The 26,965-nt window shown below is 45.1% G+C and overlaps 1 protein-coding gene across 2 annotated transcripts; it reads left to right on the top strand.

The window, feature by feature from the left end:
- The first annotated feature begins 383 nt into the window (after positions 1 to 383).
- On the top strand, positions 384 to 26,709 carry MAP3K14 (mitogen-activated protein kinase kinase kinase 14). 2 transcript variants are annotated; one of them, XM_040536452.1, is made up of 17 exons: positions 384 to 465; positions 1,201 to 1,335; positions 7,078 to 7,350; positions 7,916 to 7,985; positions 9,871 to 10,081; positions 10,203 to 10,811; positions 11,823 to 11,960; positions 14,374 to 14,503; positions 15,220 to 15,351; positions 15,759 to 15,863; positions 16,630 to 16,793; positions 17,172 to 17,322; positions 18,007 to 18,357; positions 19,480 to 19,586; positions 20,963 to 21,107; positions 21,686 to 21,786; positions 23,416 to 26,709. In XM_040536452.1, the coding sequence occupies exons 3-17, from the start codon at positions 7,098 to 7,100 to the stop codon at positions 23,578 to 23,580; spliced, it is 2,832 nt and encodes a 943-aa protein (XP_040392386.1). In that variant the 5' UTR covers positions 384 to 465; positions 1,201 to 1,335; positions 7,078 to 7,097; the 3' UTR covers positions 23,581 to 26,709. The 2 variants fall into 2 exon arrangements, with proteins under 2 accessions (XP_040392386.1, XP_040392384.1); XM_040536450.1 differs by lacking the exon at positions 1,201 to 1,335 and having other exon boundaries at positions 388 to 465.
- The last annotated feature ends 256 nt before the right edge of the window (positions 26,710 to 26,965 follow it).

Genomic DNA, 26,965 nt, shown 5'->3' with positions numbered 1-26,965 from the left:
CAGCACCCACCGCCCCCCTCAGCGGCCTGGAGCCGTTTAACGCTCACTGGGCGCACGCGCACCCTCCTCTTCCCCTCCCGCCCTATTTCCATAGCGCATGCGCACCGCTCCTCTCCCCCGCGCAGCCCGCCCCACTCCCCAAGCCCCGCGCACGCGCAGCGCGGCACCGCCCCGAGGAAGCTGTGGGCGGGGCCGCTTTGCAGGAAGCCCCGCCCACTTCTGGGAAACCCGAGCCGCCCCCGGCCTCCCCGCCAAGCCGGGTTGGGGGCGTGGCCGGCGGGAGGCGGCGGGCGGTGGTTGGGCGCGGGAGGGCGGGGGCGGGAGCGGGGGCGCCGTCACGCGGGCGAGGGGAGCGCCGATTGGTTGGCGCCGCGAGGGGGGTGGAGCCGCAGGCCGGCCGCGCCTGTCAGTGTGCGGGAGCCGGCGACGGGGACGGAGAGGCTGTGCCGGGCCCCGCGCTCCGCGGTAGGTGCCGGGGGAGGGAGCGGGGCGGCGCTGGGCGCTGCTCGGGTCGAGCCGATGGCGGGGGCAGCAACCCTGGGAGCATCCCCGGCGGAGCGGGGGGCACCGAGCCCGGAGCCCCGAGCCCGGAGCCCCCCAGTGCCCCCCCGCTCTGCCGGGGCTGCTCCCGGTTCGGCAAAATGGAGCCCGGTCCCCTAAACCCAAGGGCTGAATAAAAATGGAATTACCCGCCCCTTGGCCCTTTTTTGGGGCTGGAGGTTCTGGTGCTGCTCTGGTGATTAATTAGTCGCCGCTGTGGTTGAGCTGGGTGCTTCCTGTCTGCCTGGTGGGGACGTGCGGGGGGCAGCACCCAGCAGCCCCCGAATTTCTTTTACGAGGTGTTTGTTCTTGCTCCGTTACGGGCAATAACTTGCACCTTCTGGGCCGTGACAGTAGGGATAAGAGCAACCGGGCCGGACTTTGAAATGCGTGTCTGTAGCGCGCCGCTTTATTGCCTTTTAACCACGTTAAAATCTGTTATTGGCACCGCCACCAGATTCCTTTGGAATGAGTCATTTGCTATTAACTATTAAATTTTAACTGTTATGAGAGGCCGAATCTTCGCACAGCATGCTGTGAAGAAGGGATATAACAAGGGAGCTTGTGGCAAACAAAAAAAACTGAAGGATTTGCAGGGCCTGACCCGGCATCGCCGGGCTTAGCGAGCTCTGCCACCGTTTGTCCCGAATCTTGTTTCAGCGCTAACAGCGAGAAGGCAGAGCTGAGCCCTTGCTGTGGCAGTGATGTGGTCCCTAATTATCCCTCTGGCTGCTAACGGGAAGGAGCCAAGTGTGACCGTACCGTCCCTGTAACTCGCCTCCTGCAGCTTTTGAGGTCAGTGGCAAGCGCCAGGCAAACCTGGGAGAGCGGCAGGCTCCGAGGAAAAGGGACGTCGGTTTGCAGAGGGTCTGGAGGTGCTGGGGAAGAGGGGGTGTGAGGGGACCACGCCATCAGGAGGGTGTGTGGGCGACCAGACGGAGGGCTCGGCACGTGGGACTTGGAGCTGAAGGAAGCCGGGCTTTGCTCGTCACGCTTGAGCAGCATCAGAGCACAAGGCACTGAAGAGGACAGAGCACGTCTTGTCGGAAAGGTGCTTCTTGCATGCTGTAGTTACAAAGGAAGTTTATCTCGTGGAATTTTGCTCAGGATGGGCAATTAGAAATTGCTCTGGTTGGTTCCTATTTCTACTTTATCGTATGATAATAATTAAATTCACAGGACTGATTGTGAATTAGGATTACATAGAAATGCTTCTATGCTAAATTTGACAAAGCTTTGGGTTTGTTTTTTTTTTTGCTTAACATTTCATCAATAGTGCTTCCTTATAGCCTTACATGACGTTTTTATAAATGTGCATTGAAAATTTCAAGCCACAAAGCATTTCATTGTAATAACTAGTAAAAACCTGGACCTGCTGACTTGGGCAGAATTGATTTTAATGTGCCTCTGTGGTTAGTGCTGGAGGTTGTCCATCTAGGTGCTTCCTATACCTTCTTGCTGTAATTTAGGAAATAGCTTCACTCCACAAGTGGGTCTTCAAAACCAGGCTGTTGTTAAGCAGTGTCCTGAGTCTGCCAGGCCAGAGTTTGTTCGGATGCTTTCTGTAAGACTTGTTTGCAAAGCAGCTTGGAAAAATTGGGTACTTGGAATGAATGAGGATGCAGTGATGTTTATAAACTCTGGGTAAATGGTGTTATTCTTATCTTTGTTCAAGAGCATGAAAAGAATTGTTAAGGGGTGAGCTGTTCTTAAGCTTGTACTCGAGGAAATGAAGATAGATGTGTTTGGATACTTCTAGAAATTCTGCTGATGGTTAAACCCAATCAAATATTTTTCCTGCAGACTTTGGAACCAAACTGTTGCAATATACTACTGTCTGGCAAGTAAAAAGAAGTCAAGGCTCATTATCGGGCTGTTTACAGTAAGCAATATAAATGGCTGAAATGGGATTTTGAAATATTTACTATCCAACCACTTTAAAGAATATGTTGACATATTTATTATCATTTGTAATGTAACTTAAACATAACGCTGATAGTGAAATCCTTCAGACCAAGAGTTCTGCGGTGGTTTGGCTTTACCTGGTGGCCTTCAGGTGCAGGTGTATGCAGCAGCACCTGGCAGCACGTAGGACACTGAGAGGAACCAGGCAGGTTGTCTGGAAGCCCGCTGGACAGGCGAGAAGATAACACTGTGTAGAGCAAGAGGAGGGGAAGGCTGTGAGCATCCTGGAATAGTAACTGCTGCTCTGACTCACCAAGTTTAATCAGCCAGCCGCTCTATTTATTTTTACTTTGGAACTCTTAAATACTTGAAGCAAGTCTTTTCCTCTTAAACATATTACCTTACAGTGGCATTAAGTGTGTTTTAAGATAGGGGCGTGTGTTGAGTACTACAACTTTTTTCTTTTAGTCCCTTCTGAGACAAATCGAAACCTCTCCCTTGCTGACAGCACTGAGCTTGTTTAAATAACAACCCCAGGCCCATGCTACAATAATATGCCTTAAACTGACACAGCCAAAAACGGAACTGTCTTAATTTCAGTTCCATCTGAAACGTGGCAGGCAAGGAAGCTCATCTGCAGCATCCGAGAAGAGACAGACAGCAACGAGGTGGCAAGAACGAATGGAAGTGGTACCTGGGGTGCAAGAGCGTTGTACACATTTCTACTCCTCGGGTCCCAAACCAGATCTTCAGTGTGATTCATTTTACTAACAAGTGTCATCTTTTCTTCTTTTTTCCCCACTGAAAAGTGTTTTTTGGTAAGGCTTGATGTCTTTGCCTGATGATTTTGTAGCTAATACTCCAGACAGATTCTTTTGGTTGCGGACTTGGCTCTCTCTTGACTAGCCATAGCTCCACCAGCAGGTATTGGGACTTGCAGGTCCCCGTGTGGTGCGTATATTTTCTTTTCAGTTGATGTTCCCTGCTCTGGTGATATGTGAATTCCTTGCTCTTCCTTGCCGTTGCTTTGTGGTAGTGGTCAGCAATGCAGCATGTTTAAAATGCTAGTTGTGTTGTTTCAATAAACCAATAGCAACTGCAAAAGAGAGGATTAGCCTAAGTTAATATATTGTTCATCAAACTCTTCTCAGTAAGGAAGTGGGAAACCTCACTGAGACAACTTGATTTTTTTTTTAAACTAAATGTCAATGTGAAACTGCTGCTGAATGCTCACACTCAGACTAGGAGAAGAAATCTACGTACTTAGAAGCTGACCTATGAGGTCTTATGCATATTTTAAAGCTCTTTCCCAATTTCTTTTTAAAACTATGGGCTGCTCAACAAAATGTTAACCAAAATTCTCCAAAAAGCTGTTGGCAAGGAAGATATGACCGATGCAGACCAAGCAGGATTGCATATTATGGTGTGCTGCAGAGTGCTTTAGTGCTGAAGAGGTATTTGTGTTATTTTTTTTTCACCTGTGAGTCTTTCTATGTAGAGTGTAACTTCATGAAACACAGAAATGTGCTTTTAAGGTCCCTGCTACGAACAGCTTCCAGCAGAAGGGCCAGTGTTGAGATGGAGGAGTCGAAGAGGGCAAACGGGGACTTGTTTATGGATGGGCAGGGGAGGGAGGAGACTTTAAAGGAGCAGAAAGTGTATGGTTCTCTCGTGCATTAATAATGCTGAGTGTCTCCTTCGTTCTGACTCCGTACAGGCCTCAGGTGGCTTTAGCCAGGACACCAGTTTCTCACAGGCAGTGCTGGAGGGAGGAGTTGCCACTGCCATCGGGCCGGTGCCTCCACAACACAACTGATACCGTGTTTGGCTTTCATTCTGTAAAAACGCACTTTCTTTTTTACAGCAGTGAGAACTGACATTAGTTAACGAGATGTGAGCTTAAATCTTAGTGAAGTTAAGGAGCAAGGGGCCTTTCACACGGCTAGCAAAAGCCCTTTGTGGGCTGGGGGCGTAGTATTCACGTTTATCTGCTGTATCATTACCTGACTTATCCTTTCTTTTCTCCTTGAAAATAACGAGCCCGTACACACGTCTGCAGAAGGAAGGAAGTTGGGGATATTGAAAACAAAAGTCACAGTTGAGTCTCAGTGACTTGGATGAGTGAGACGAGGCCTTGAAAACCAGAGAGGCAATTCTGGGCCACGAGGCAGCGGCGACCCTCCAGCTCAGCGGCGAGGCTCCCGGTGCTGCACGTCTGTAGCCTGTACAGGAAACCGTGCTCGTCCTGGGTGGTGGCGAGTTCACAGGCAGCCGAAACCACAGCTCCAGCGTGCCTCTTGTTGGGCAAATCCTGTTCTTAGTGGTCTTGCCAAGGAACCTCGGTACCCACTCACTGCGTTGAAGGCTCCTGCCTGGAGCTGCACCGAGCAGAGCTACACCTGCGGGCCTGGGCGTGAGGACCGAGCGCCCATGTCCAAATTATTGGGGCTTACCTCTGTGGATTGCACAGCGATGAGTCTAGCCTGTTCAGTTCTGAATACGTAGCTTTGAGAGAAGTTATGCTTCAATAATTATTTAAAAGTTCTGGTTTGGTTTTAATCACGACTTCTGCCAAGTGTGCTGTGCAGTGCGTACCATCAGAACAGCTGGGTTTTTGGTCCTTACGAAGTCCTGCAAACTGTATGGCAATGGTTAAACCGGGCTGGGCGTGCAGCTTCTGTGCCTACACAGCCTCGCAGACCTGAGTCACACATTAAACTGTCTGAGCACCGGCTGTTGCTTACACTAGCTACCTCTTATTTTTTTTAGTTCTCGGGTGAGCTATGTACTTTGTTGACTTTAATCTCAGTGAAGTTTCCTTGTTATTCTTTTCCATTTCAGAGAGTGGCAAGGACTTGCAATTTTGTTTCTCCCCTCCCTCTGTTGTCTTTTAACTAAGCTGAGGAGTGATTTGGAGGATTACACGTTTTCAGAGATGGGGATGGGTTTGCACTGCGATCTTTGAAGGTCCTTGAAGGTGAGGGGAGGGCAAGGAGGGACAGAGTTAATGCAAATCGGGAGAGAGTGAGTGTAAAAATAGCTCTGAACTTGTCAGTTTGCTCACTGGTGGCTTGGGTTAGTCATCTGGCAGGCTGGCTTTCTGCTGCTCCAAGGGATTATTTTACAGCACTGAGATTTGACATAATTTCTGTAGAGAAGAGGGAGAGGGATGGGTGTAATGAGTGGGATACTGTCATCAGCACTTCTTTTGCACAGCAGCTGTTCTCTGTTTAGCCGCTGAATGTGGTCATTGTTGACTTTCCTTGTATACCTGCCAGGTTGTTAGGTGACTCATTTACAAATCACACCAAGGTTTGTGCCCTTGGCTCCCAGGCCGGTCCCTGGTCCCTGTCCCTTCCCTGGGTGGCCCCATAGGCACTGAGCTCCCGCTGGTGCTGCGTTTGTCACCATCCAGTGACTAAGAGCCTGTCTGGGTGAATGTCTTGTTGCCCCAGGCAGCTGTTTGGGGGGAAAAAGGGGAAAGAAAAAAAACGACCAGAAACCCCCTGGTGCAGATTTAAACTGACGAGCCTCAAAGACATGCTCCTGTAATAGTTCTGTGATCTTGCTTTTGTTGGCCTTTGTTCAGAAGTCCCTGCTTCTCGTCTCATATTGGGTTTGTGGTAGTTAACACCTGTTAAGGTTTCTGAATTTCCATGGGTTGTTTAATGATGGAAATGGTCATTTTAAGATTTTACACTTGAACTGTGGGAGAACAGAAGAAGGAAGCAACCTGGGTGGTTAAGGGGTGATCGAGCATGCTCTGGTTTCTGGGTTAAAAGAAAGCTGCTATGGTTTAGCTTTTCCAGAATCCAGCTTGGAGGTAGCGGGGGCAAAACCAAAGCCGTGTTCGTGCTCCCTGCTCAGCCCCTGCTGTATTGCTCAGCTATGGAGCTGCTCCCTGCCAGCATCTTCTCCAGCACTGACTCACGTTGATCCGACAGGCTGCAAGAGCCTTTCTTTTCTCAGACTTGTTTGTGGTTGACCAAGGATTTCAGAAGTTATTGGCAATTAAGGGGAAGGAAGGCGGAGAGGGAGGAGTTGTGTACGGGCAGGCTCGTTGCCTAACCTTTTTTCATTGGAAGGGAAAATGGGAAATGGATTCCAGGGCAACTGAGTACAAGGAGGAAAGCAATTAGCAGGATTTTATGACCGTTTTGTGTGCTGCTAGGGCTTATTGTAATTTCTCCTAGTGTACTCTAGGAGAAAATCTCCCGTGTCTTCGCTTCTTTTTTGTTTTGCTTTGTTGTTTTTTTTATGTATATTCTTCCTGTTTAGTGATACAAGAGTTCCCTCTACTATATGGTTTCATTGTTTGCATTTAAGCTGAGGGAATATACCAAAAAATAAACTTCCCTTTGAAGCTTGTATAGCCTCATGTTTTTAGTACTGAAAATAACACTGACTCTTCAGATCTTCAGTGGTACGAGTCAGGGATGGAGAGCTGGCAGTCCTGGGTTCATTTTCAGTTCTGTGCTCAGAGGTTGGACAGGACCTTGGTTTGGTCTGCATTGTGCGTTAATCTGATACCTGCAGCAGGCTCCTGTTTCTCTTGAACATGAAGCTGCTTCTGCCTGTGAAGTTAATAATTTTGACAAGTGTTTTGCTTTGTTTCTTTTTGTTCTCAACCAGTGACTCTCTGAACCTGTGAAATGGCAGTGATGGGAATTACGTGCCAAGGAGCTCCTGATCCAACTGTCAAGCATAAGAAGGAGCTCACAGCTACAAAGGGGCTGAACAAGACAGTGAGTGAAAAGCAAAGTAGTGTTTGCAAAGTAGAAGATTCGAAGAAGGGCATCTTTCATAGTCAGTGGAAAATCCTGAATGATGTAATCACCAAAGGAACAGCAAAAGAAGAAACAGAAGGAGGCTGTGCATCAATTTCTATTATTGCCCAAGCAGAATGTAAGTAGCAGGGAGGTTTGCTGTTCATTGAGAAAAAGGAATGTGTAATGCGGTGTGAGATTTCACTCGCTTTGCACTCCTGGAGGGTTGAGCTGAAATCTATTTGTAATCCCATATGGGGTGGAGTTGATGACACATCCCAGTCTCTATTTAGGAAGCTCATGAAATCTCTTAATAATGTAGCAGCATCCACTGAATAAAGCAGAAAGAACAGCATGCGGCCGTTGCACCTAGCTTTGTTGACTAGAAATCTATGTCCTTCATTTGTTCTTGGCTGACTTCTGAAGGGTGTTCTTTTAAAAAAAAAACAGTAATAATAATAATAGTAATAAAGGCTTTTGGGTGGGAAATAGCTGGGGGATCAGGAGATCACAATGCTGGGGAGCTATATCATTCCAGGGGAGAAGGAATGTACTGCAGGCAATGTGGCATGCCTGTGTGATGATTTGTCTGGATCACGGTTTGGTTTAGCAAGTTGGGAAAGGTGTTTCTTAGTTCGGTAGTTACCAGGAGAGGGCTTGCATGATACTGAAGATGTGTGATGATCCTGTTTTCTTTCACACAGGTGAAAACAGTCAGGAATTCAGCCCCACTTTATCAGAGAGATCTTTTATTGCTCATAGTAAACGTTACAGGTGAGAGATCTCTTAACATGAACACCCACCTTCACTGTTGTGTGTGTTACCTTGTCCAAATCACACTGGCTCTGTGTGCTTTCATTTATGTTTCTAAAAGAGACCCTATCTGGATTGGCTTTAGTGTCTGAGGCTTGGGAGGAGCATGTCTTTCCTGAAGTGTCTTCCTCAAAGCCTTTCTTTATATATTTGAAGAAAATATAAGTTTAAGCACAAACTACTCAAAAAGCCTTGCAGTGTCTCATTGTCAATGCCAGCTGGTTTACTGGCCTTTGTAGTTTTCTGCCACTTTATCTGGGTTCTCAAATTTGTTTTGAAATCATGGAGTGTGTTTTGAGGTTCATGGGCTTGAAGTAGAAGGATCCAAGGGACAGTTTTGGTCTTTTTTAACTGAACAGCACTGATGCTTTTGAAACTTCGTTACACCATCCTCTTTGAAAAGTTGCGGGAAGATTAGACTACTGCTGGGAGTTTTCATAAGAAAAAGGAACTGCTGCTTTTCTGGGGAGGATAAACAAAACAGGATGAGAGAAGAACTTTTGCTTAGTAACAGCATCAGCAACGGAGTTTTGAAGAGAAGCTGAAACAGATAAAGGGGGAGTAACCATTGCAAGAGAAAAATGGAGGTCTCTGGGACTTGCTTTTCTGAAGTCATCTGGGCATGAGCTGCTTTTCCTTCAGTATGTGCCTATTAGGGCACAAGCTGTAGCTTTATTAAGCCCCAGCACTCTCTGAAGTGGGTAACTGGGATAGAATTAGGTTCTGCCTGATTTCTGAAAGTTTTCAGACACTGAATCTGACCTTGTGGGTTATATGGCTTGACACTGCACACTGACTTTGACATTGTCCCATGAACCATCTGAAAAAATGCAGTGTGAACCATTTCTTAGGCGTTTTATGTGGAATGCACGTCAGGAGTATGTTCAGGTTCAAGGCGATGTGGTAATATCAGCACCCAGACCTCAGCTTATGGGATCTGTTAGCATTCAGTGGTGCACTGAGACAGCAGAAAAACATGGAGAGGGCAATGGTGGCTGTGAGCTGCATCGCTGTTCAATAAAGGCAAATGAATATACCGCATGGATTAAATGGACAATAATAATTTCTTCATTTGGAGATCAAATATCCTGTTTTCTCTTACAATTCAATTTAAAAAAAAATCCAACTACCATGATTGCTATTGAATAACTGTGGGCAAATTTTTCTTCTGAGAACTGCATCTATTTGTATAAGCCCTCAGCTGTTATTCTGGCCAGTGCTGTTTTATATACACACACACACGCACACATATATATGCATTGCTAGAAATGTTATTGTAGTATTACAATAATTGAGCTTTATGTGCTAGTTTTTTAGCTTTTTGGAGCTGTTCCATTTTAGTGCACTTCGTCACCCTTTTTCTCTGCTGCAAAACCTATTTTTCTTTCAAATAGAGAAGATATTTATATTATGAGCACTTTTGTTCATTTTAACAAATTTTTAAATATATTACATTTATACTTAATCTCTGTGTTCACTGTAAATCATACACATAAACTGTCTCAAAGCAACCTGGAGACATTCGGTGCTTTTCGCTGTCTACTTTGCCCCCTAGTCTTGCTGTTCCTTGCAGAATTTGCAAAAACTGGGAGCCTTAATGCTTTGCTTCCCTGCCCACACCCTGTATTTCTTCCTTGCAATGCCAGATATCCTACTGTGCCCTGATTCTGAAGTGACAATTGCTACATATTAGAAGGCAAGAAGCTATGTTACAGTTCTCTATTCTTTACATCTCAGAAGGCAGAATTGCTAATTCTCGTTCTTGTTCCATCGGTCATAATTGTTAACTGAGGGTGTGCTTTCACCATCAGATCTAAGAGACTTCATGCATTTTGGTTTCCAATAGCCGCTCAGACAGTCTTGATCAAATCCCCAACAATGTGGCCCATGCAACAGAGGGGAAAATGGCACCTACCTGTTGGAGAGGGAGGCATCGTGGTAAAACAAGAAAGAAACGTCACAAGAAACGATCCAAGCTGAAAATACAGACAGTGGCTGCTGGCAGGCGAGGTCCCAGAACTCCAGAACAAGAGAGCTGCACCCCAATTCCAGTCCAGGTGAGAATCCTTAGACCTTCCTCTTGCAGGGGTGGGACCCCTGCAGGCTTCTAACAATTCTTCTTTGAATTTTGGGAGCTATAATGACTTTCCTCCTCAGCTGTTCTGGTTTATTTTCTAGGAGGATGAAACACACCAAAGTACTCTCCTCAGAAACAATTTTTGGTTGTCAGAACTTAACAAGGATTTGATTTATGATCCACTGCCATTTGAGAAACCTGAGAAAGTTCTGTCCACAGGCAAACTCCATTTACCAAAGAGCCAATACAAAACAGAACTGCACAAGCTGATAAGCCCTGTTCAGTGCCTTAATCACGTGTGGAAACTGCACTATCAGAGGGACAGTGTTCCACAGCCTGAAACTCTCCATCCCTTTCCATACAACATAATGCCCCCTCATTTCCCACATCTGGACAGTCCTCTCCATCACATGAAACGGAATGCTCTGGAGACATATTTCCATGGCGATCTCAACTATCAAGACAGTGAGCATCGCTTATCTGGGCTAAACTTGGAATATAGTTTCCCCAACTGCGTCAACCAGTCCATGAAAAACAGTTCGGACAAGATTTCTGTGGAAGAATACTTGGTAGACGCCTTGAAGGGGAGCGTGAGTCTCGGTGAACCACAAAATTTAGCCAGCCTAGCCAAGACGTGGAGAGGAGGCGGTCTGGACCTGAAGGAACAATTTCAAAAAGCAGATGAAAACGAAGGCGTGCTACTTACCGAGGTGATCTTCTGATCCTACACACTAGTGTTGTGGTAGGCAGAGTTTCTCTTGGGCTTCAGAAGAGAGAGAACCTATATCCATGTATTGGCTTCTGTAACATGACCGCATTTTCTGAGTGGGTATTGATACGGTTGAACACTGTCAGTTAGAGGTAGATGCGACGTTGTTATTTGAAGGACATAAAGCCCTGTCTTATATTGGTGGCTCTGATTTGTTCACTCATTCACAAAATATGCATGATTATTTATGAGAAGTATTTCTGTGCATAGTTAGTCTTCAAAAATGTCTTCTCTGTTTGTCTGCGAAAGAATCCAGTCCACTGAGGTGAACAGACAGCAATATTTTATTGGCTATAGTTCACCTAGATTGTGACACAGACAGAAAAAGGTACCTGGGACCTATAGATTGCAAAAAGCTTGTCTGCTGCCTGTGGTGGTAAACCAGTAAGTTACTCACTGGCCAAACGCAGGACATGGGCACTGCAAATGCATGAAAATCTTACAGACATGATTCATCTCTTCCAAGTTCAGATCTTGGCCAACTCCTTAAACTCCTCTTAGAGGACTCTTCGCTGGAATCAGTGATGACCCTATCAGTACAGTCAGTGAGTTCAGGGTGTTACTTACCTGCCTGAATATGTTTACATTGAGATGTAAAGCACAGTCTCAGTCAACTGAATACAAAAAAAGGTGTAGCTCACATGTAGATGCCTAAATTTAGTCAGATGAATCTTGTTTTGTTTGTAGAATTTATCTTCATCTTCACAGTCTTGCAGGTGAAGGGAATAGTTTGGAGCTCCAAAGCTATCCAAACACGGGTGGTCTTTCTTTATGACAAAGGCGAATAGTCATTTAGGTGAAATAGGGCACACACAAAAATCTGTCAGGTCCTCCCATATTGTGTCATCTCAAGCCAGTGACAGAAGTAATTTTGTTCATGGATTTTTAAAGAGTTATGGTATTATGTGTTTCCTTGCTTGCTTCATCTTGTTTTCTGATTTTTATCCCCTAGAAACTAAAGCCAGTGGATTACGAGTACCGAGAAGAAGTTCATTGGACCAAGTGTCATGGTTCCTTGGGCATTGGCTCTTTTGGAGAAGTATACAAAATAGAGGACAAACAGACAGGATTTCAGTGTGCTGCCAAAAAGGTAATCTATGTGTGAGAAAGAGGGGGTTGTCTGATATAAGGAGGCATAGGAGGTGTGTACTGGATGTTAGGAAGAGTTTCTTCACGGAAGGGATGGTTAGGCATTGAACAGGCTGCCCAGGGAAGGGGTGGAGTTGCCGTCCCTGGAGGTATTTAAGAAACGTGTGGATGTAGCGCTTAGGGGTGTGGTCTGGCAGTGGACTTGGTAATGTTACATGGCTTGTATTGTTGGAGGATTGTACCTGATGATATTAAGGGCCTTTTCCAACCTAAGTGATTTCATAATTCTGTAAATAGCAAGTGTCTTCTCATTCCACAGACTGTACAGTCACAGTGCAGTGCTGCTGTGGTTATGTCCAAGGGAAAGCTTCAAGGTGGTGGCATGGAGAGAAGCAGCAGATAGAGGTGTGCACAGTAGGGCAAGCTTAGCAATAAGAAATAGGCTCATTTGGCTTCAAAGAGTGTTAAAGGTATCTTTGTTTTCGCACTGAGACAGGCCAAAAGAGTAGAGATTTCAGGAAGATCTTAAGTGTGTTCTTAGTGTCTGCAGAGGGAAAAAAACAGCTCCGAGTTGTATGCTTGTCTAATTATTCCCATCTTAAAACACACCCAGTATAAATGGAGACATGGCAGGTGTTTCTCTGTTGGCAACGGAGTAACGTAGGAAGATCAGACAGTTGATAGGTACTCAAAAAGAAGAGAGCTTTCTCCTGTTCAGTGAGTGTCATACACAATACTGGCATGTTGTAAGGAGGTGATTCTGTTACAGGTGCAGCAAGGATATGTGTTTTTCCAGGAGTTGGCATAATAATCTATTGTACACCAAGTCATATGTCACTGTCGTATGATGCGTGATGTGTGTGTAACTCGAATGAGGGTATTGATTTGTAGGCGGCCATGGGGTGCCTCAGAGGTGAAGGCAGAGTTATAATGGAAGTAGCTGTTGAGAACGCAAACTACTTAACTTGAACTTAACACTTGAACAGTTTTATCACCTCTGTAGAACTGTTTCTCACATTACTCCAATAGAAAACTTTGAAAAGTGTGTGGGAAGTGTTTGTCATGAGTACGAAAATGTTATGTGAGAAAAGAATTGGAACTTGTATCTTTCAGTTTTAAAATGTTCACTTTTTTTGTTTACACTGGTGTCAACTTGATGTATTGCCTGGTGGAAATACAGAAGTGGCAAGACAAAGCCAGCTTGTCCAGGTTTTTAACCATTTCATTTTTCAGGTGGATAGAAACAAACATATTTAAAGCAAGTAGAAAATTATTTCTTATTCTTCATCCTTATGCTTTACATGTGGAATTTTGTGGTACCATGACCAGCTTGTTTTCTGACAGTACGTAACCACTGAGTTTTATTATCCATTGTGCAATTTCTCAAGAGAAATAGCTGTTAGTAGTCGGTCTATTTTCAGGAAGGAGAGGTGGTAGTGCTGAAAAGAAATACATGAGGGTAGGAGATTCTTAAGTCTTTCTAAATGGCAATTACTTTTCTAATTCCTAGAGGATTTCAAAGGATACTTCTGTAGATAAGAAGTGTCTTCTCAGGCCAAACTCTTAACCAGTGAGTTCTAACGTGCAAGCTGAACATTAAACTATGGTGTATTTCATTTCACATAAGTAATTGTCTGGAATTACTGCTGTCTGTCCTTGTCAGAAGGGGACTACCTGACCTTCTTTCACCATACCGGGTGTTGCAAGCACCTGCTCTCCAAATTGTTGAGATTAAAGCAAACTGGCTGTAGCTGGATTGCTGACAGTGAAGAAACATGATACATCCTTTTCCCACCAGAATCGTAATGACTCATGTTTTCCTTCTGGTCTTTAGCAAATTCTTGGTTTATTTTATTTGGCCAAACTCAGTGAATATTTTTTTTTTCTTTAACCATTTTTCTGTGCAGGCTGAATACCACCTAAAAAGGTGATAGTGTAGATCACTGCTTCAGGTATATTTCATATTCTCTCGTATTTCACAGGAGTTGGGTCTGCCAAGTACTGCAGCATCCTTAGATTTTTTTCTTCTTCTTTCAGATCTCATGAAAGCAGAATGCTTAAGTTGTCAGTATTATCTTCTTAATCGAGACAGAAATTACCTTCCTCCTGAAGATTGCATGTAATCTGTAACCAAAAGCCAGAGGAATTGCAAGCTGGCATCTTTTTTTTTTTTAAATTTTTTGACAAATCTTCACTTTACTTGGGCACTGAGGATTTAGGGACTCCCTTTGTCCTTGTTCGGAGTTGATCTGTGTGTTGCCACTTACTGCTGTACCCACCGATTTCTGATACCAAAAGCTATCTGTGAGTTTCTGCTGCTAGGCAGTGCAGGGCTCTCTGACGCAGGCACTGGGGAGAGACAAGTCTGTCAGGACGTGTCACAAAATTTGTTTGGTGCTTCTTTGTCACTCCAGGTACAAGTTGAACACTTCCGTGCAGAGGAGTTGACAACGTGTGCTGCGATAACCAGTCCTAAAGTTGTCCCCTTGTATGGAGCTGTGAAGGAAGGACCTTGGGTGACCATCTTCATGAAGCTGATGGAGGGTGAGAAAGGAACAGCCACAATGGGAGCATCGCTGTAGCTGTCAAATGCAGTGGACGTTGATCTCCTCTTCCTCCTGCCCCAATTTTAAATTCTGTTAATTCTCTGGTGTATCCAAGTGTTCCTAGCATTAACTCCTGAGTGGGTTGGGATAGGTTTGTGTTACCCCTGCTGGTGTGTAGCAATGGTCTTTTTTGGGGGGAGTCATTTGTAGTCCAGCCCCTCTTCCATTCAAGATGCATCTCTCTCAAACACCAGCTGTAAATTCTCACTGAACCACATAGTTGGTACTGTTTTTTGCTTTCATTTTTATTTGCATGGCACCATGTAAAGCACGTTGGACTAGAACAGGAGATGCTCTAAAAGCAAACCTAGATGGTTCCCTATTGCCCAAGGTTCCTTCTTCCAGCCAGGCCCATGGAAAAGACAGCCTGTGAAGGACGGCTGATGATCAGGAGCACCTAGAAGTGGCTGATCACAGAGTAGTTGGTTTTAGCACAAAGCACTACTGTTAAACTGATGCTAAGCAAAAGGATTCATGAAAGAGGCTGGTATCCACAGGCAGTAAGACCTCTGGATATGAACAAAAGGAATAAACCGATGTGTGTGATATAAGGGCTGTCAGGCCTGGCAGTTTTCATTTCTCCATCAGAAACAAGGAACGTTGATGATGCTGAGAAGAACTTAACAGATACGGGCTCTCTGGATTCCTTTCTAGGTGGCTCACTAGGTCAGCTAATTAAGCAGAGTGGCTGCCTGCCAGAGGACAGAGCCCTCAGTTATTTGGGCCAAGCATTAGAAGGCTTGGAGTATCTTCATGCTCAAAACATTCTCCATGGAGATGTAAAAGGTAGGATGCTATTTAAGGTATCTTGTTCTTCCCTTTTTCTTACAAGGAGCAAAGGGCTTGGAGATTGAGTTACTGTGAGTGTCTAAAGTTTATTTACTACATTTTCAGCTCTGCATTTGAGATTGGAGCTTAACTTAGTTCTAAACAGCTGGGCATATCATATTTGTCACCTCTTTCTGTTGTCCAGTTGGTCTGACAGGCTGTTTGCCCAGGCCGCTCCATCAGCGGGATAGAGGATAACTGGGATAATTATAGTTGTGTACGTGCTTGAGCCAGTGACACTCCATAGGAATAATAGACCTTGGTTTGGGCTCAAAAAAGTAGCTCTGTGGGCTTTAGGCTTTTTTTCTCCTCTGAGTGGCCACAATACAAAGGGAACTGACCAGTTAAAAACCTCTCATTGGCAGCGGAAAATGTGCTTTTGTCTGACGATGGAAGCAGAGCTCTTCTGTGTGATTTTGGTCACTCTGCTCACCTTCATCCAGATGGCTTGGGAAAGTGCTTGGTCACAGGTAAGGATTTTCTGGTGTGATTCTAAAGAATTGCCCTGCTGACTCATTCTTTCTTTTTGAACATTCATGTTTGGCTAATCTGCAGGCAACTGTATTTTCCAGACTTAACATTTATTGACTCTACTGTGAAGTGTGTCACTGACAGCTAAAAGGAACTTAGGTTTGGAATTTGGTCCTTGTCTGCCAGTCTAGAAGATTGTTGTATTTATGTTGTTGTTGAATTTAGTCCTTATCTTCCAGTCTAGAAGGTTGTTGTGTTTATGTTGTTGTTAGTATTATATTTTTATTGAAAATTAAGTCAACCTACTACATTCAGTGTTTTGTCCCTGCCAGACATCACATCCAAACTTACATGACGAGTCAGTTAGATTTTTAACTTCATTTAACAGCTGGGGAAGAATCCTGACCTCCACCAAAGGAAAAAATCAGTGCTGACTTCTGGCAGTGAAACTTTACTGTGCTTCTTAATGCATCTGTTAGAAGAGATGGATATATTTTCTAATGCTGAGTTCACCAATGGCATTTGCCTCCCAAATATGCTAGGAAGGGAAGTTTAATACATACATCTGCATGTAAGGGGTGAGACTGATGGGGGCATGGAGCTCTTGAACAGCTGACAGGAGCGTGTGATGCTGCTTTTTGGGTGAAGCTGACTTGTTTCTCACTTTAACTGAAAAGACAAGGAGGCTGCCTTAGGCTTCCCAGCAGTTGCACTGGAACAATTGTCTAGTTTACGCGCAGTGAATTTTCATTTAAATGGTTTTAGGGAACTATGTGCCTGGCACAGAAACACACATGGCTCCAGAGGTGGTCATGGGAAAACGCTGCGACTCCAAAGTGGATGTCTGGAGCAGTTGCTGTATGATGCTGCACATGCTTAATGGGTGTCACCCTTGGACCCAATATTACAATCATCCTCTCTGTCTGAAGGTAAGTAACTCAAAATATGTCAAGTAAAAGGTACTTAAGCCTGTAAAATCCTATTATACTTAACTAAACAGCAGTCATTTCAGGAAGTCTCTCTGAGGGACAGTGCTAAGATGATGCCAACCTTGCTATGGCAGATAATAATTTCTTACTCCATTTAGACTGTTGCATATTATACATTCTAGGGCTCTTTCTTTCCTATTCTGCTCATGACTTGGGTGTGACTTTTGAGCCATTCAACTGTGAAAAAATAATATACTGCTCAGGCCTCTCATGTAATGGTAACTTCAGTTGGAAGCTCTCTGAGGATGGGAAGAACCTTTCTGAAATCAAATGAAGCCTCTCTGGTCAAGCCTCTTTCACTTCCTGTTTGTTTCACAGATAGCTAAAGAGCCACCTCCTCTGAGGGAAATTCCACCTTCCTGCAACCCTCTCACTGCTGAAATTATTAAAATGGGTCTGGAGAAAGAGCCTGTTCAGCGAGCATCTGCGTCTGAACTGAAAACCAAGACCAGTGTTGCACTTGAAGAAGGTAGAAATGTCCCATATCTAAAGCTTCTTTCACATGCTGGTAAAGTGACCAGTAGCGTTAGAGTGGTCCTGTAGGAACATATCAGTATGTTTTACCGATGTATTCTGGTAAAACATGATTCAACGTATCACTTGCACAGGCTTCAGCATTGATGTACATTTTGGGGTTGATAGCTTTTGCCCACATCCCTTTCTTTGAAATTACCCTGAAGTGACTTCTTTGTATTTCTCACCCAAATAAATTATAATTTCCTGTGTGCTGTCACATGCTCCTTCTTCCTTCTCTACTTGAAGCAGATGATGTTGTGCTTTACATGGGCTTGTTAAGGTGTGTGCTGTGGCTTGGCTCATTGTCAGCTGATGTATCAAATGCATCTAGTGAGCTGGAGCCTGATATGCAGCAAAAGTGAAAGCAGAGGTTTATTGCATCCTCAGCTGCAACTTATACTTGTTGATCCGGTCTTCCCTCTAAGACTATCCGTGATTTATTTCAACTTATTTCAACTTAATCCTCCTGAAAAGCTCTGTGATACAGTAAGAACTTGTGGAGATGATCTGGCTCTGTTTTCTGAAGAAGCTAAATTTCACATTTCACAGCAAGATGCAGTTCTGAAACTTGTATTGTGAAGGAAAACCTTTACCTCTTTTCTCTATATGACAATGTTTGTGTTCTCTGTTTTTGTAGTGGGAGGTGTGACAAGCCCCTGGAAAGGCGAATACAGACAGCCTAGACATTTTTCTCTGAACAAAGAAAACAATCCACAGACATCCCTGTCCCCCACAGTGAGCCCAGTTTCTGAGACTCGTTCTGACCCAAAATCAGCAGACAAAGTTTCTTGTGTAAGCCCAGACCTACCACCACCACCTCTGGAACAAACAGAGGAGGTTGGGGGAGCCCCTTGGAAAGTGTGCAAGGAGTTATCTGGGATCTGGGATCTACCACCTCTCTCCTCGACTCCTCTCCCCCTGAAGAGTTGCAGCCACGTGGAGAAAGCAACAACCATTTCAGAACAAGAGCTTCAGCAGCTGGAAATAGGTAAGTAATGAGCTATGTAGGGAATTCAGCTTTTTGTTTAAGAACATGATAAAAATACAGCTGCTTTATTTTGGCCTTTTGGCAGTTATTTTCTTTATTTGGGAATGTCATTTTGTTCATAGTGCATCTCTTATTATACAAATGGTTTGGTCTTCCTTGAAATTATGAAAACTAGTAGTTCTTAAGCAACTAAACGTGCCACGAAGGTAGTGGTCAGGATTTCCTTCCACTGTCTGACCAGTGTAGTGAACTTCTGTGGGAGGTGTGGGAACCTCTCAAAAAGCAGCCAGTTTTCAGATGTGTGCTTATGTGCACGGTACAAACAGTGTCTGCAATTCTAACTTCAGATGAAGGTTTGAATACTTCAAAACTAATTCTTTTAATAAAGGGATAAGCCTTTTGAATGGGAGACTTCAAACAAAGCAGTGTAGTTGAAGTCAGTCTATTGCATTGGAAAAGCTATACCCACCAGCCAACAATCCAGAATCTGAAAACAAGAGATAAGTTCAGAGTGAAAAATCAGTGAAGTAATAGTCCAGTTCCATTACCTCAACCTTTCAATTCTTTATCCCATGTTTTCTCATCTTCATAAATGAATTGAAAAGTTCAAGCTAGGAAAAAAGTGTCTTGAAATGTAATTTGTCGCAGAACTGAGGAATAGCATTTTAGGGGTTGCTGAGGGCTGTCTTTCTTCTCAGATGGCTTTGGACCTCCATCATCCTTGTCAGGTCTGGATATCGTCAACGCAAGTTAGTGCAAGAGCAGAGTACCTAAGATTGTCCCTTTCCTAGGTGTGATGCAGATGGTCTCGAGTGAAGACTGACAGGTGGCACAGTAGGCAAGAAGTGGGAACTCCTGGGTGCGAGCCCTTTCTGACTTTTTGCATGTCACTGCACAATTCCTCTGTCCTTTCTGGCTCAGTTTCCCTATTTTCCCAGTGGTAGCAATACCCTCTGCTTACCAGAGGAATTGTGTGTCAGGTAGTTTATGGACACCAGTGTCAATGGTCATTATCTAACACCGAAGATGCTTAGAGTATTAATTGTAATAACTGGGATTGGAGCAGGAACTCATGAAAGGAATCACTTTAAATGTTTTCCTTCCCTTTCTTTCTGCTTGCAGAACTGTTTTTGAACAGCCTTTCACAGCCTTACTCGCTGGAAGAGCAAGAACAAATGCTTTCATGTCTCAGCATCGACAGCCCATTTGTGTCAGATGCCAGTGAGAAGGTGAATATACGTGTATGCTAGCTGTGTTACTGGGGGTGTGGAGGGGTCGCAGGGTAACCACCTCCGGAAGCTGTGACCAGTGAACATCTGGAGCTTTTCACATTTCTTGTTGCTTTTGACATCTATTTTTCTGCAGCATACTGGAGGAATGAACCTTTGTTCTTGGGCAACGGGGTATTTAGGATTTTAGTTGTTTTTTAGTTTGTTGTCCCACGATGACCCCTTTCTTCCAGTTGCCCTTCTGGGCTGTGTTCTCACAGTAAGCATCAAGTGTGTGGATCCTCAGTGGCCTTGACCCTGTTTATGTAGAATCAAGGAACTGAAGAAGTAGGGGTGAGCGTAGGAACTGTGCAGAGTTGGACCCAGTGGCCGAGGATCTTCTTCCTGGCCACTGAAGGGGTGTTTAGGGAAGGAGCAGAAGAATGGGGCAGAACAGTAACCCTTCTCCTCTGTATTCACTCCCAGCCTATGGATCTGATCTCCACGAATCTGTTTTAACCTACTCATACTAATGACCTGTATAGTCTTATATTATTTAAACACTAGGTTTAATTAATCGTTTGCTTTAACTCCATTATTTGTAAGGTGGGGAATACCAGTTAAAACAAACAAACAAAAACAACAACACAGAATAAGCCTTGTTGTACCAGGAAGGATGTAATTTAATTGTAAGCCTTCAATCATTGTTTTCAGACAGGGAGTCCAAAATGGTGTAGCCTGCCATCTGCAGGAGTCATTTTTGAACGTGATCATCTTTGCTTCCTATTTCTGTTCCTCTTCTCAGCGTTGTAGTGCTTTCTGAGGAGAGTTGAGCACAGTTCTTTGCAGTAGTTCAGATGTTGATACAACATGGTGTGCAGCGTGGGATGTGACTCTGCTTTTTTCCTCTATTTCTTTTGCCTAGCTCATTACCCTAACAACTGATGTGAGTTTTGATGGGTACTTACCGATAAGCTGTTGTTGTCAGATTGACCTCCCATGACTCTAAGATAATACAGACTTTTCCAAGAAGCACAACAATGTAGTTGTTTATGTAGAGTTACTGTTTTTTCCTGTGCATTGTCACTTAACAACATTAGTTTTATCTGATGCTTTATTCTCCTGTCAGTATGATGAAACCCTTTTTTTCTTTTCATCCAACTCTTCAACCGATTACTGATTTGACTACTGAGAATAACTTTCTGTGTCTGCAAACTGTTGCATTGTTATACATCCCATTTTCTAGATGGCAGGTAAATGCAGAATAAGTCAAGGCCCAATCGCACATCCCTGTGGATTTCTATTTTTTTTTCCCTTGAGGTTATTTTCATGTTTGGCATCTCGTGGAAGCTCATGTTCTTTAGGAGCCTTTGACAGACTTGTGCTTACTTCTGCAGAACTCCATGAAGGCTTCGCATAGCTTGAGGGACACTATGAGCTCAGGGATTCACTCCTGGAACAGCCAGACGGATGGACAGAGCTTCAGCTTTAACAACCTACTGAATCGCAGCCGTCACACGGACACTCCTAGCTATTTCAATGGTGAGTCCATCTTTCTGAAGTCTGGATAAATGGTTGGGTACTGCTTTCTCAGTATCTAGCGGATCTGGGGTGTGGAGTCTTTGAACTCTTCTCACCCTTCAGTTCCTGTGTCAGCACAGACCCTCCTGAAAGCATATGGGCTGTCAAGAGGCCAAGTCTGCTCCAGACATAGGTGGGTGGGAGTCAAGTCTATATAATCCAATAAAAGCCAAAGAAGTTCCTGAACCCACGGAGTCTGATTCAGCTTTATGCCTCGCCTTGTGCAGCTGCCATGTGCAAGACTATATGCCTTATAACCATAAATTTCTACAGAGTAATTTTGAGGGCATGTTGTACAAATCAATATGTCTCTTCAGCTGCTTTCTTGCTAAATCCAGCTCTGCTCTGTGAGTCATTGTTTTCTTCAGCAATTCTCTGTGCCCTGCCAAGACCTACATAAATGAAATACTTGATGACAAAAAAAAAAAAAAAAAAAAAGGTCTTCTGATGCCTGTGTCTTGCTAGTCAATTCTCCAATGTGGGACTGTGAAGTTGTTATGCCTACAGCAGAAGTTAATGACTTCTCTTTCACATTTCAGGAGTGAAAATCCAGGTCCAGTTGCTAAGTGGAGAAAATTTACACATCAGGGATTTCCAGAGAACAAAGGTGGGAGACATTGCCACTGGGATAAGCAGCCAGGTGAGACACAAAGCTGGGAGTTGTTTAAGTACGGCATTTTGTCTAAGCAATTTCTTCTACCATGCAGCCTCATCCTGCCTTAAAATCAGTGAACCAGAAGTCCATTCAGGGACCCTAATGATGCGTTTAGTTACATAACTTGAGTGCTGTTCTTGTGTGATACCAGAAGATATTTTCTGAACTACAAACCATTGCAAATCATCATAGGCATCACAGTTCATAGAATCATAGAATGGTTTGGGTTGGAAGGGACCTTAAAGATCACCTAATTCTAACCCCTGCCATGGGCAGGGACACTTCCCACCAGCACATGCTGCCCCCAGCCCCATCCAGCCTGACCTTGAACACCTCCAGGGTTGGGGCATCCACACCTTCCCTGGGCAACCTGTTCCAGTGCCTCACCACCCTCTGGGTAAAGTAATTCATAGAATCATAGAATATCCCGAGTTGGAAGGGACCCGTAAGGATCATCTAGTCCAACTCTTGGCACCGCACAGGTCTGCCCAAAGTTTAGACCACGTGACTAAGTGCACAGTGCAATCGCTTTTTAAATTCAGACAGACGTTCATCCTAATATCTTATCTAAATCTCCCCTCTTTTAGTTTAAAACCATTCCCCTTTGTCCTATCACTATCTGCCCATGTAAAAAGTCGCTCTAAGGCTGCAGTGCAGTCTCCCTGGAGCCTTTTCTCCTCCACGCTGAACAACACCAGATCTCTCAGTATTTCTTCATATCTGAGGTGCTCCAGCCTCTGAGCATCCTTCATGGCCTCCTCTACACCCCCTCTAACAGCTCCACATCCTTGTGCTGGGGGCCCCAGGCCTGGATGCAGCACTCCAAGTGGGGCCTCACAAGGGCAGAGCAGAGGGGGACAGTCCCCTCCATCACATGCTGGCAACTCTGTTGATGCAGCCCAGGATGCAGTTGGCTTATAGTTGTTGAGCTCCGTCTTAAAAAGTACCTGTGCTCCAGTTTAAAAATCCTTCTCTTTGACTAGAAAGATAACTTCTTTCCCCTCTGCCTATAGAAGAATCATTCTGACCTTTTCTTCAAGAGCAGTAAACCAGCTAAGGGAAACAGGCTGCATTGGGCTGTGATGCTTCCTGCTTGTTAATGTGGAGGAGATACTGGCAGACTCCAGTGAACCTCACTATGGGCCTTTTTGGCAGGCCCTGAAAGAGACTCTGAGTGTCTGTGGGACCAAGACTCATCCAAGTGTAAAATGTGGTGATCATCTCTAAACAAAGAGGTTGCAGACGTCCAGAACGTGTTTCACTGCTGTTGGTTCTCTTTGGAGTACATCATTCTCGTGGACATCACAAAGCAAAAGGTCACTAGCCCACAGAGGAACTGGCAGTGCCCAAATGCAGCCAGTTCAGAAAATATCTGCAATGGCCAACGACCTCAAGGAGAGGCAAGTTAGCAGCAGGGTGAATGCTACTAGTCCAGTTTCTGAGATACTTTCTAATGAGATAATTTCAGGATGTTTCTGCCAGTCACAAGCTTCTCTCCTGCAGCTTTTCTTGAGTGGGGATGTTATTTGCCAATCAGGCTGGGTTTGTTAATGGGTTATTATGCTCTGAAAGAGGCTTGAAGCGGCATTCAGATTCATTTGTTCCACTTCACAGGTACGGGTCCCTGCCTTCAGTCTGGTTACCAAAGAAGGCCAGCCAGTGCACTACGACATGGAGGTCCCCGACTCTGGTATTGAGCTGCAGTGCACCCTTGCCCCTGACTGCAGTGTCAGCTGGACGTGGAGAGTCAAACACGGTCAACTGGAGAACAGGCCGTGAGGCTGCTTCTGCTGTGGAGGTTTTTACCTTGTTGAAATATGGAATTGCAAAAGCTTCCAGCCACCTCTGCCATCAAGCACCACGCGCAGTTGCTGGTGTTTTGTGCTGAAGTAGGATAGCAGTTCAGCAGTTCACTGCTCTCGGGCCTCAGTTCTGTTGTCTGCTCTGATCCAATTCCAAGACATGTCCTGAAGCTTAGATGTTCCCCAGAACAGTGGGAATTACTTGTTTTGGGTGTGTGAGATTGAGCTTGAGAATGGTACAGGAAAATTCCTGCTTTTCAGAGGAATGTGATTGTGCTTTTCAGGAGCATATGGGGATTGGATGAGAGCTCCTGTTGCTCAGCCTCTGAGGTGAAGCTGGTAGTTACTGGGCTTGCTCAAAGGAGGTGGAGGTTGAGTATCTTCAGTGCGGCTGTGGTTGTTTGTGCTGAGGGGAGCTGGCTAACTTCCTTCTAGCTGGAGGAAAAACTTAATGTTTCTGTAGGCTTTGGGTAGCATCATCTCTACCTCAAGCCTTTTGCATGGGGAAAATTGACAGCAGTAACTAGCTGGGTGCTTGGTTTCACCTCCCACCCTTCCCCGCAGACACTTCCTTCTTGAATCAGAAAAGAACTTTGTTCCCAGAAAGAGCTTTGCTTGCAGCTCTCGTCTTCTGAATCTCCTCCCTGACTTAGGAGCTGGTGCTTCCCACTCTGTTGTTGCTACCAACGAAGGGAGTACATGGGCAGGAGGAGCGTGTTCCGTGGTGGGCAGGGTTGTGCTCCTCAGCCCCGTTTCCACCGCTGCTGCTGCTGACTTGCTGCAACTTCACAGTAGCTGTCCTTGTCCGCACAGCTCCCCCTGGAGGGGGCAGGACAGCGGCTCCGTCAGCTCAGGCGAAGTCTGAATTCTGCTGCAGAACTGTTTTTTTAGATCCCACTCCCAGCTATCAGTCCTGCCATCCGCTCAGCCCCTCCGCTGCAGATCAGTGCCCCAGTGCTGTGTGGTGTTAGCTCAGCCCATCTGCACCAGCACTTAAAGGCTGGCACCAGGCTTCTTCGTATTCCTCCCCTCACGTCAAAACGTGTTAATGGAGCGGGACAGGCAGCTGGGCCCACAATGCCTTAATCCTTGGTGAACTTTTTCTTTTGTGATTATTTTTTTGTAAAGTGTACAGAAACTGTATGCGTCAAGTTCAGACGGGCGGGTGTTGCTAGCCCTTCTGTAACCCAGAACAAAACCAGAGGGAGGCGTAAGGTACTTGGGTGCACTCGTTCAGGGCTGCTCGAAGTCCTTGTGTGTCTCGAAACCAATTTGCTGGTGTGCTGTGCCTCTTCCAGAGTGCTGGAACCACAGCGGCCGCAGAGCCGGGGCTGCTGACACCCAGGCTGAAGAGGGGAGCAGCTCCCAGGGAGCAAGGTCAGCCGTGCCGGATCCAGGCTGGTTCTGGGAGATGCAACGAGGCAGGAATGTCTGCAGGTTTCTCAAGTGACGTTCACTTAAAATAGCTGGGAAAAGTTACGCTCTGGACCTCCCCTTTCGAGGACCAGTGACCTGTAATTGATACTCTTTCCCTTTGGTATCCCAGAACATTGGCTGGTTTTGCTGCACTAGGTGTTGACATCCTTAACCAGAAAACTGAAGTTATCGTGCCATAGAAAAGTGGAACTCTTGAAGAAGTTAAACCTGTCACCACTGTGCGTATAGTCTCTTATAGCACTTTTTTGTTCTAAAGCACTTAATGAATTGTCCAAAATAGGCACATAAGTATAGCTGAAATGCAGCCACATTAAGAGTCTTTTTAGTAAACGGTTAAAACATTATGCACACCTTTTCCAGGCAGGAGTGGGGAGGAATAGGGAAGTCGGCACAATTTTTGTCAGATGCCATAAGCTACTACGAGTTCTAGGCTCTGGAGCAACAGGGATCAAAATGCCTTGCAGAGTTCCCAGGAGCTCCCATGCAGGCGCTGAGTGCAGAAACCAAACTTCCTGCACTTGGCACCCTCCTCGGGCTTCCTCTGAGGGGGAGAGGAGAAAAATCTGTTGGCTGCTTCTAAGAAGAGTCTGTCATAATAACTGTTGGTGACGTGTCAGTGCAAAAGAATAGTCTGTTCCCTTCCTGAAGGCTGCACCTCATGGCTTTCACTGTCGTCCGCAAAGCACTTCCATGTACAGGTGTGCGTTTTTGTACGTTGGTGTTAGACCCGAGTTCTGCCGAGCAGTAGGACAGGGTGCAGCAGTCCTCTGCTTGCAGGACCTGTGAGCTTTACACTTCATCTATAGCATTAACGCTAGTCTCAGGCCACCTGAGTGGGTGGGTGAAAGGCAGGAACCCTTGTGAAGCCAGATCGTCTCTGTTGGGTAGGTGGAGATGTTTACATTCTCCTGCGCTCTCACACCAGCATTAGCCAGTATCTCCATCCTGTTCATTCTGTCCAAACACTTCAATCCTATTTTGCTGCCACCTCAAGCAAGAAAGTGAGGCTGTAGACCTCCACGTAACAACCGTTTACGGGACAGCTGCTCAGAGGAGCAGGCTGGGGCGTCAGCTCTCCCTGCCGCGTGGGAAAGACGCTCCGGCTGATACCACAAACCATTGGTGCTTTTACTGTCCTGAAATGTGGTTCTGCTCTCGGAAGTATCTCCAGGGTTTTAATGTTTTTGCCACCTACCAGCTTGGGATCTCAGCTCTCTCCTGCTGCTGGGACAGTTTCCTGTTAATTTGGCTGGTTGTTTTTGCTGTGACAGGCAGAAAAAGCCCAGCTTCCAGAAAGGCTGGCTGTGCAATACTGACAGACAAGAAAGTCAGGAAAGTTTTTTTTGTTATCCCTGCTAACATTTGTCTTAAACTGTGTGTAATAACATAATTAGGCTTTAGGACTGAATCCCAGTACAAGTTAGGGAGGACAAATAGTGATAAATACAGATGGCTCTTGTCATATAGCACCTTCTTTAAGGTCTTTGGGAAAAAAAATCACCTTTGGCAAAGCAATACAAAGCTTTGGGATGGGCGGTACTGGCATGGGTGAAGGTGATGGAATGACTAGCTGGTATTGAATGAATGACACTTTATAAAACTGTGATTTCTTGAAATTAACATTTCAACCTGTATTTTCACAGAAAAAAATAAAAGCTGGAAAAAAGGATTCTTTGTTTTCATGGTCAGGGGTTTGATATGTTGTACCAGAGAACACGAAGACAGTACTGAGTGTGGCATTTTTTTAAGAGGAGCCTGGTTTGAATAAAGTTCACCCTAGTTTTTGGGGGGATGCAGGGAAGAGTCCTTTGTGGGTGTGAAGAGGCAGCAGTACTTTTGACAGCTCTGAGCACAGCATTTGCTGAATGTGTTGATGCTGCTCTCTGTTTCCCAGTTAAGCACATCGTCCCCTTTCCTCCTCCTGT

Source organism: Cygnus olor, chromosome 25, assembly GCF_009769625.2.
Source record: "Cygnus olor isolate bCygOlo1 chromosome 25, bCygOlo1.pri.v2, whole genome shotgun sequence".
NCBI classification, from domain to species: domain Eukaryota; kingdom Metazoa; phylum Chordata; class Aves; order Anseriformes; family Anatidae; genus Cygnus; species Cygnus olor.
The sequence above is the reverse complement of the archived record's forward strand: the minus strand, read 5'-3'. Positions and strand labels throughout refer to the sequence as shown.

Bases quoted from the DNA above. Each gene is read 5' to 3' on its own strand.
- MAP3K14 (XM_040536452.1), top strand. From the start codon at position 7,098: ATGGCAGTGATGGGAATTACGTGCCAAGGAGCTCCTGATCCAACTGTC. The intron at 7,351-7,915 runs GTAAGTAGCAGG...TCTTTCACACAG, and splicing joins TATTATTGCCCAAGCAGAAT to GTGAAAACAGTCAGGAATTC. The intron at 10,812-11,822 runs GTGATCTTCTGA...TTTATCCCCTAG, and splicing joins AAGGCGTGCTACTTACCGAG to AAACTAAAGCCAGTGGATTA.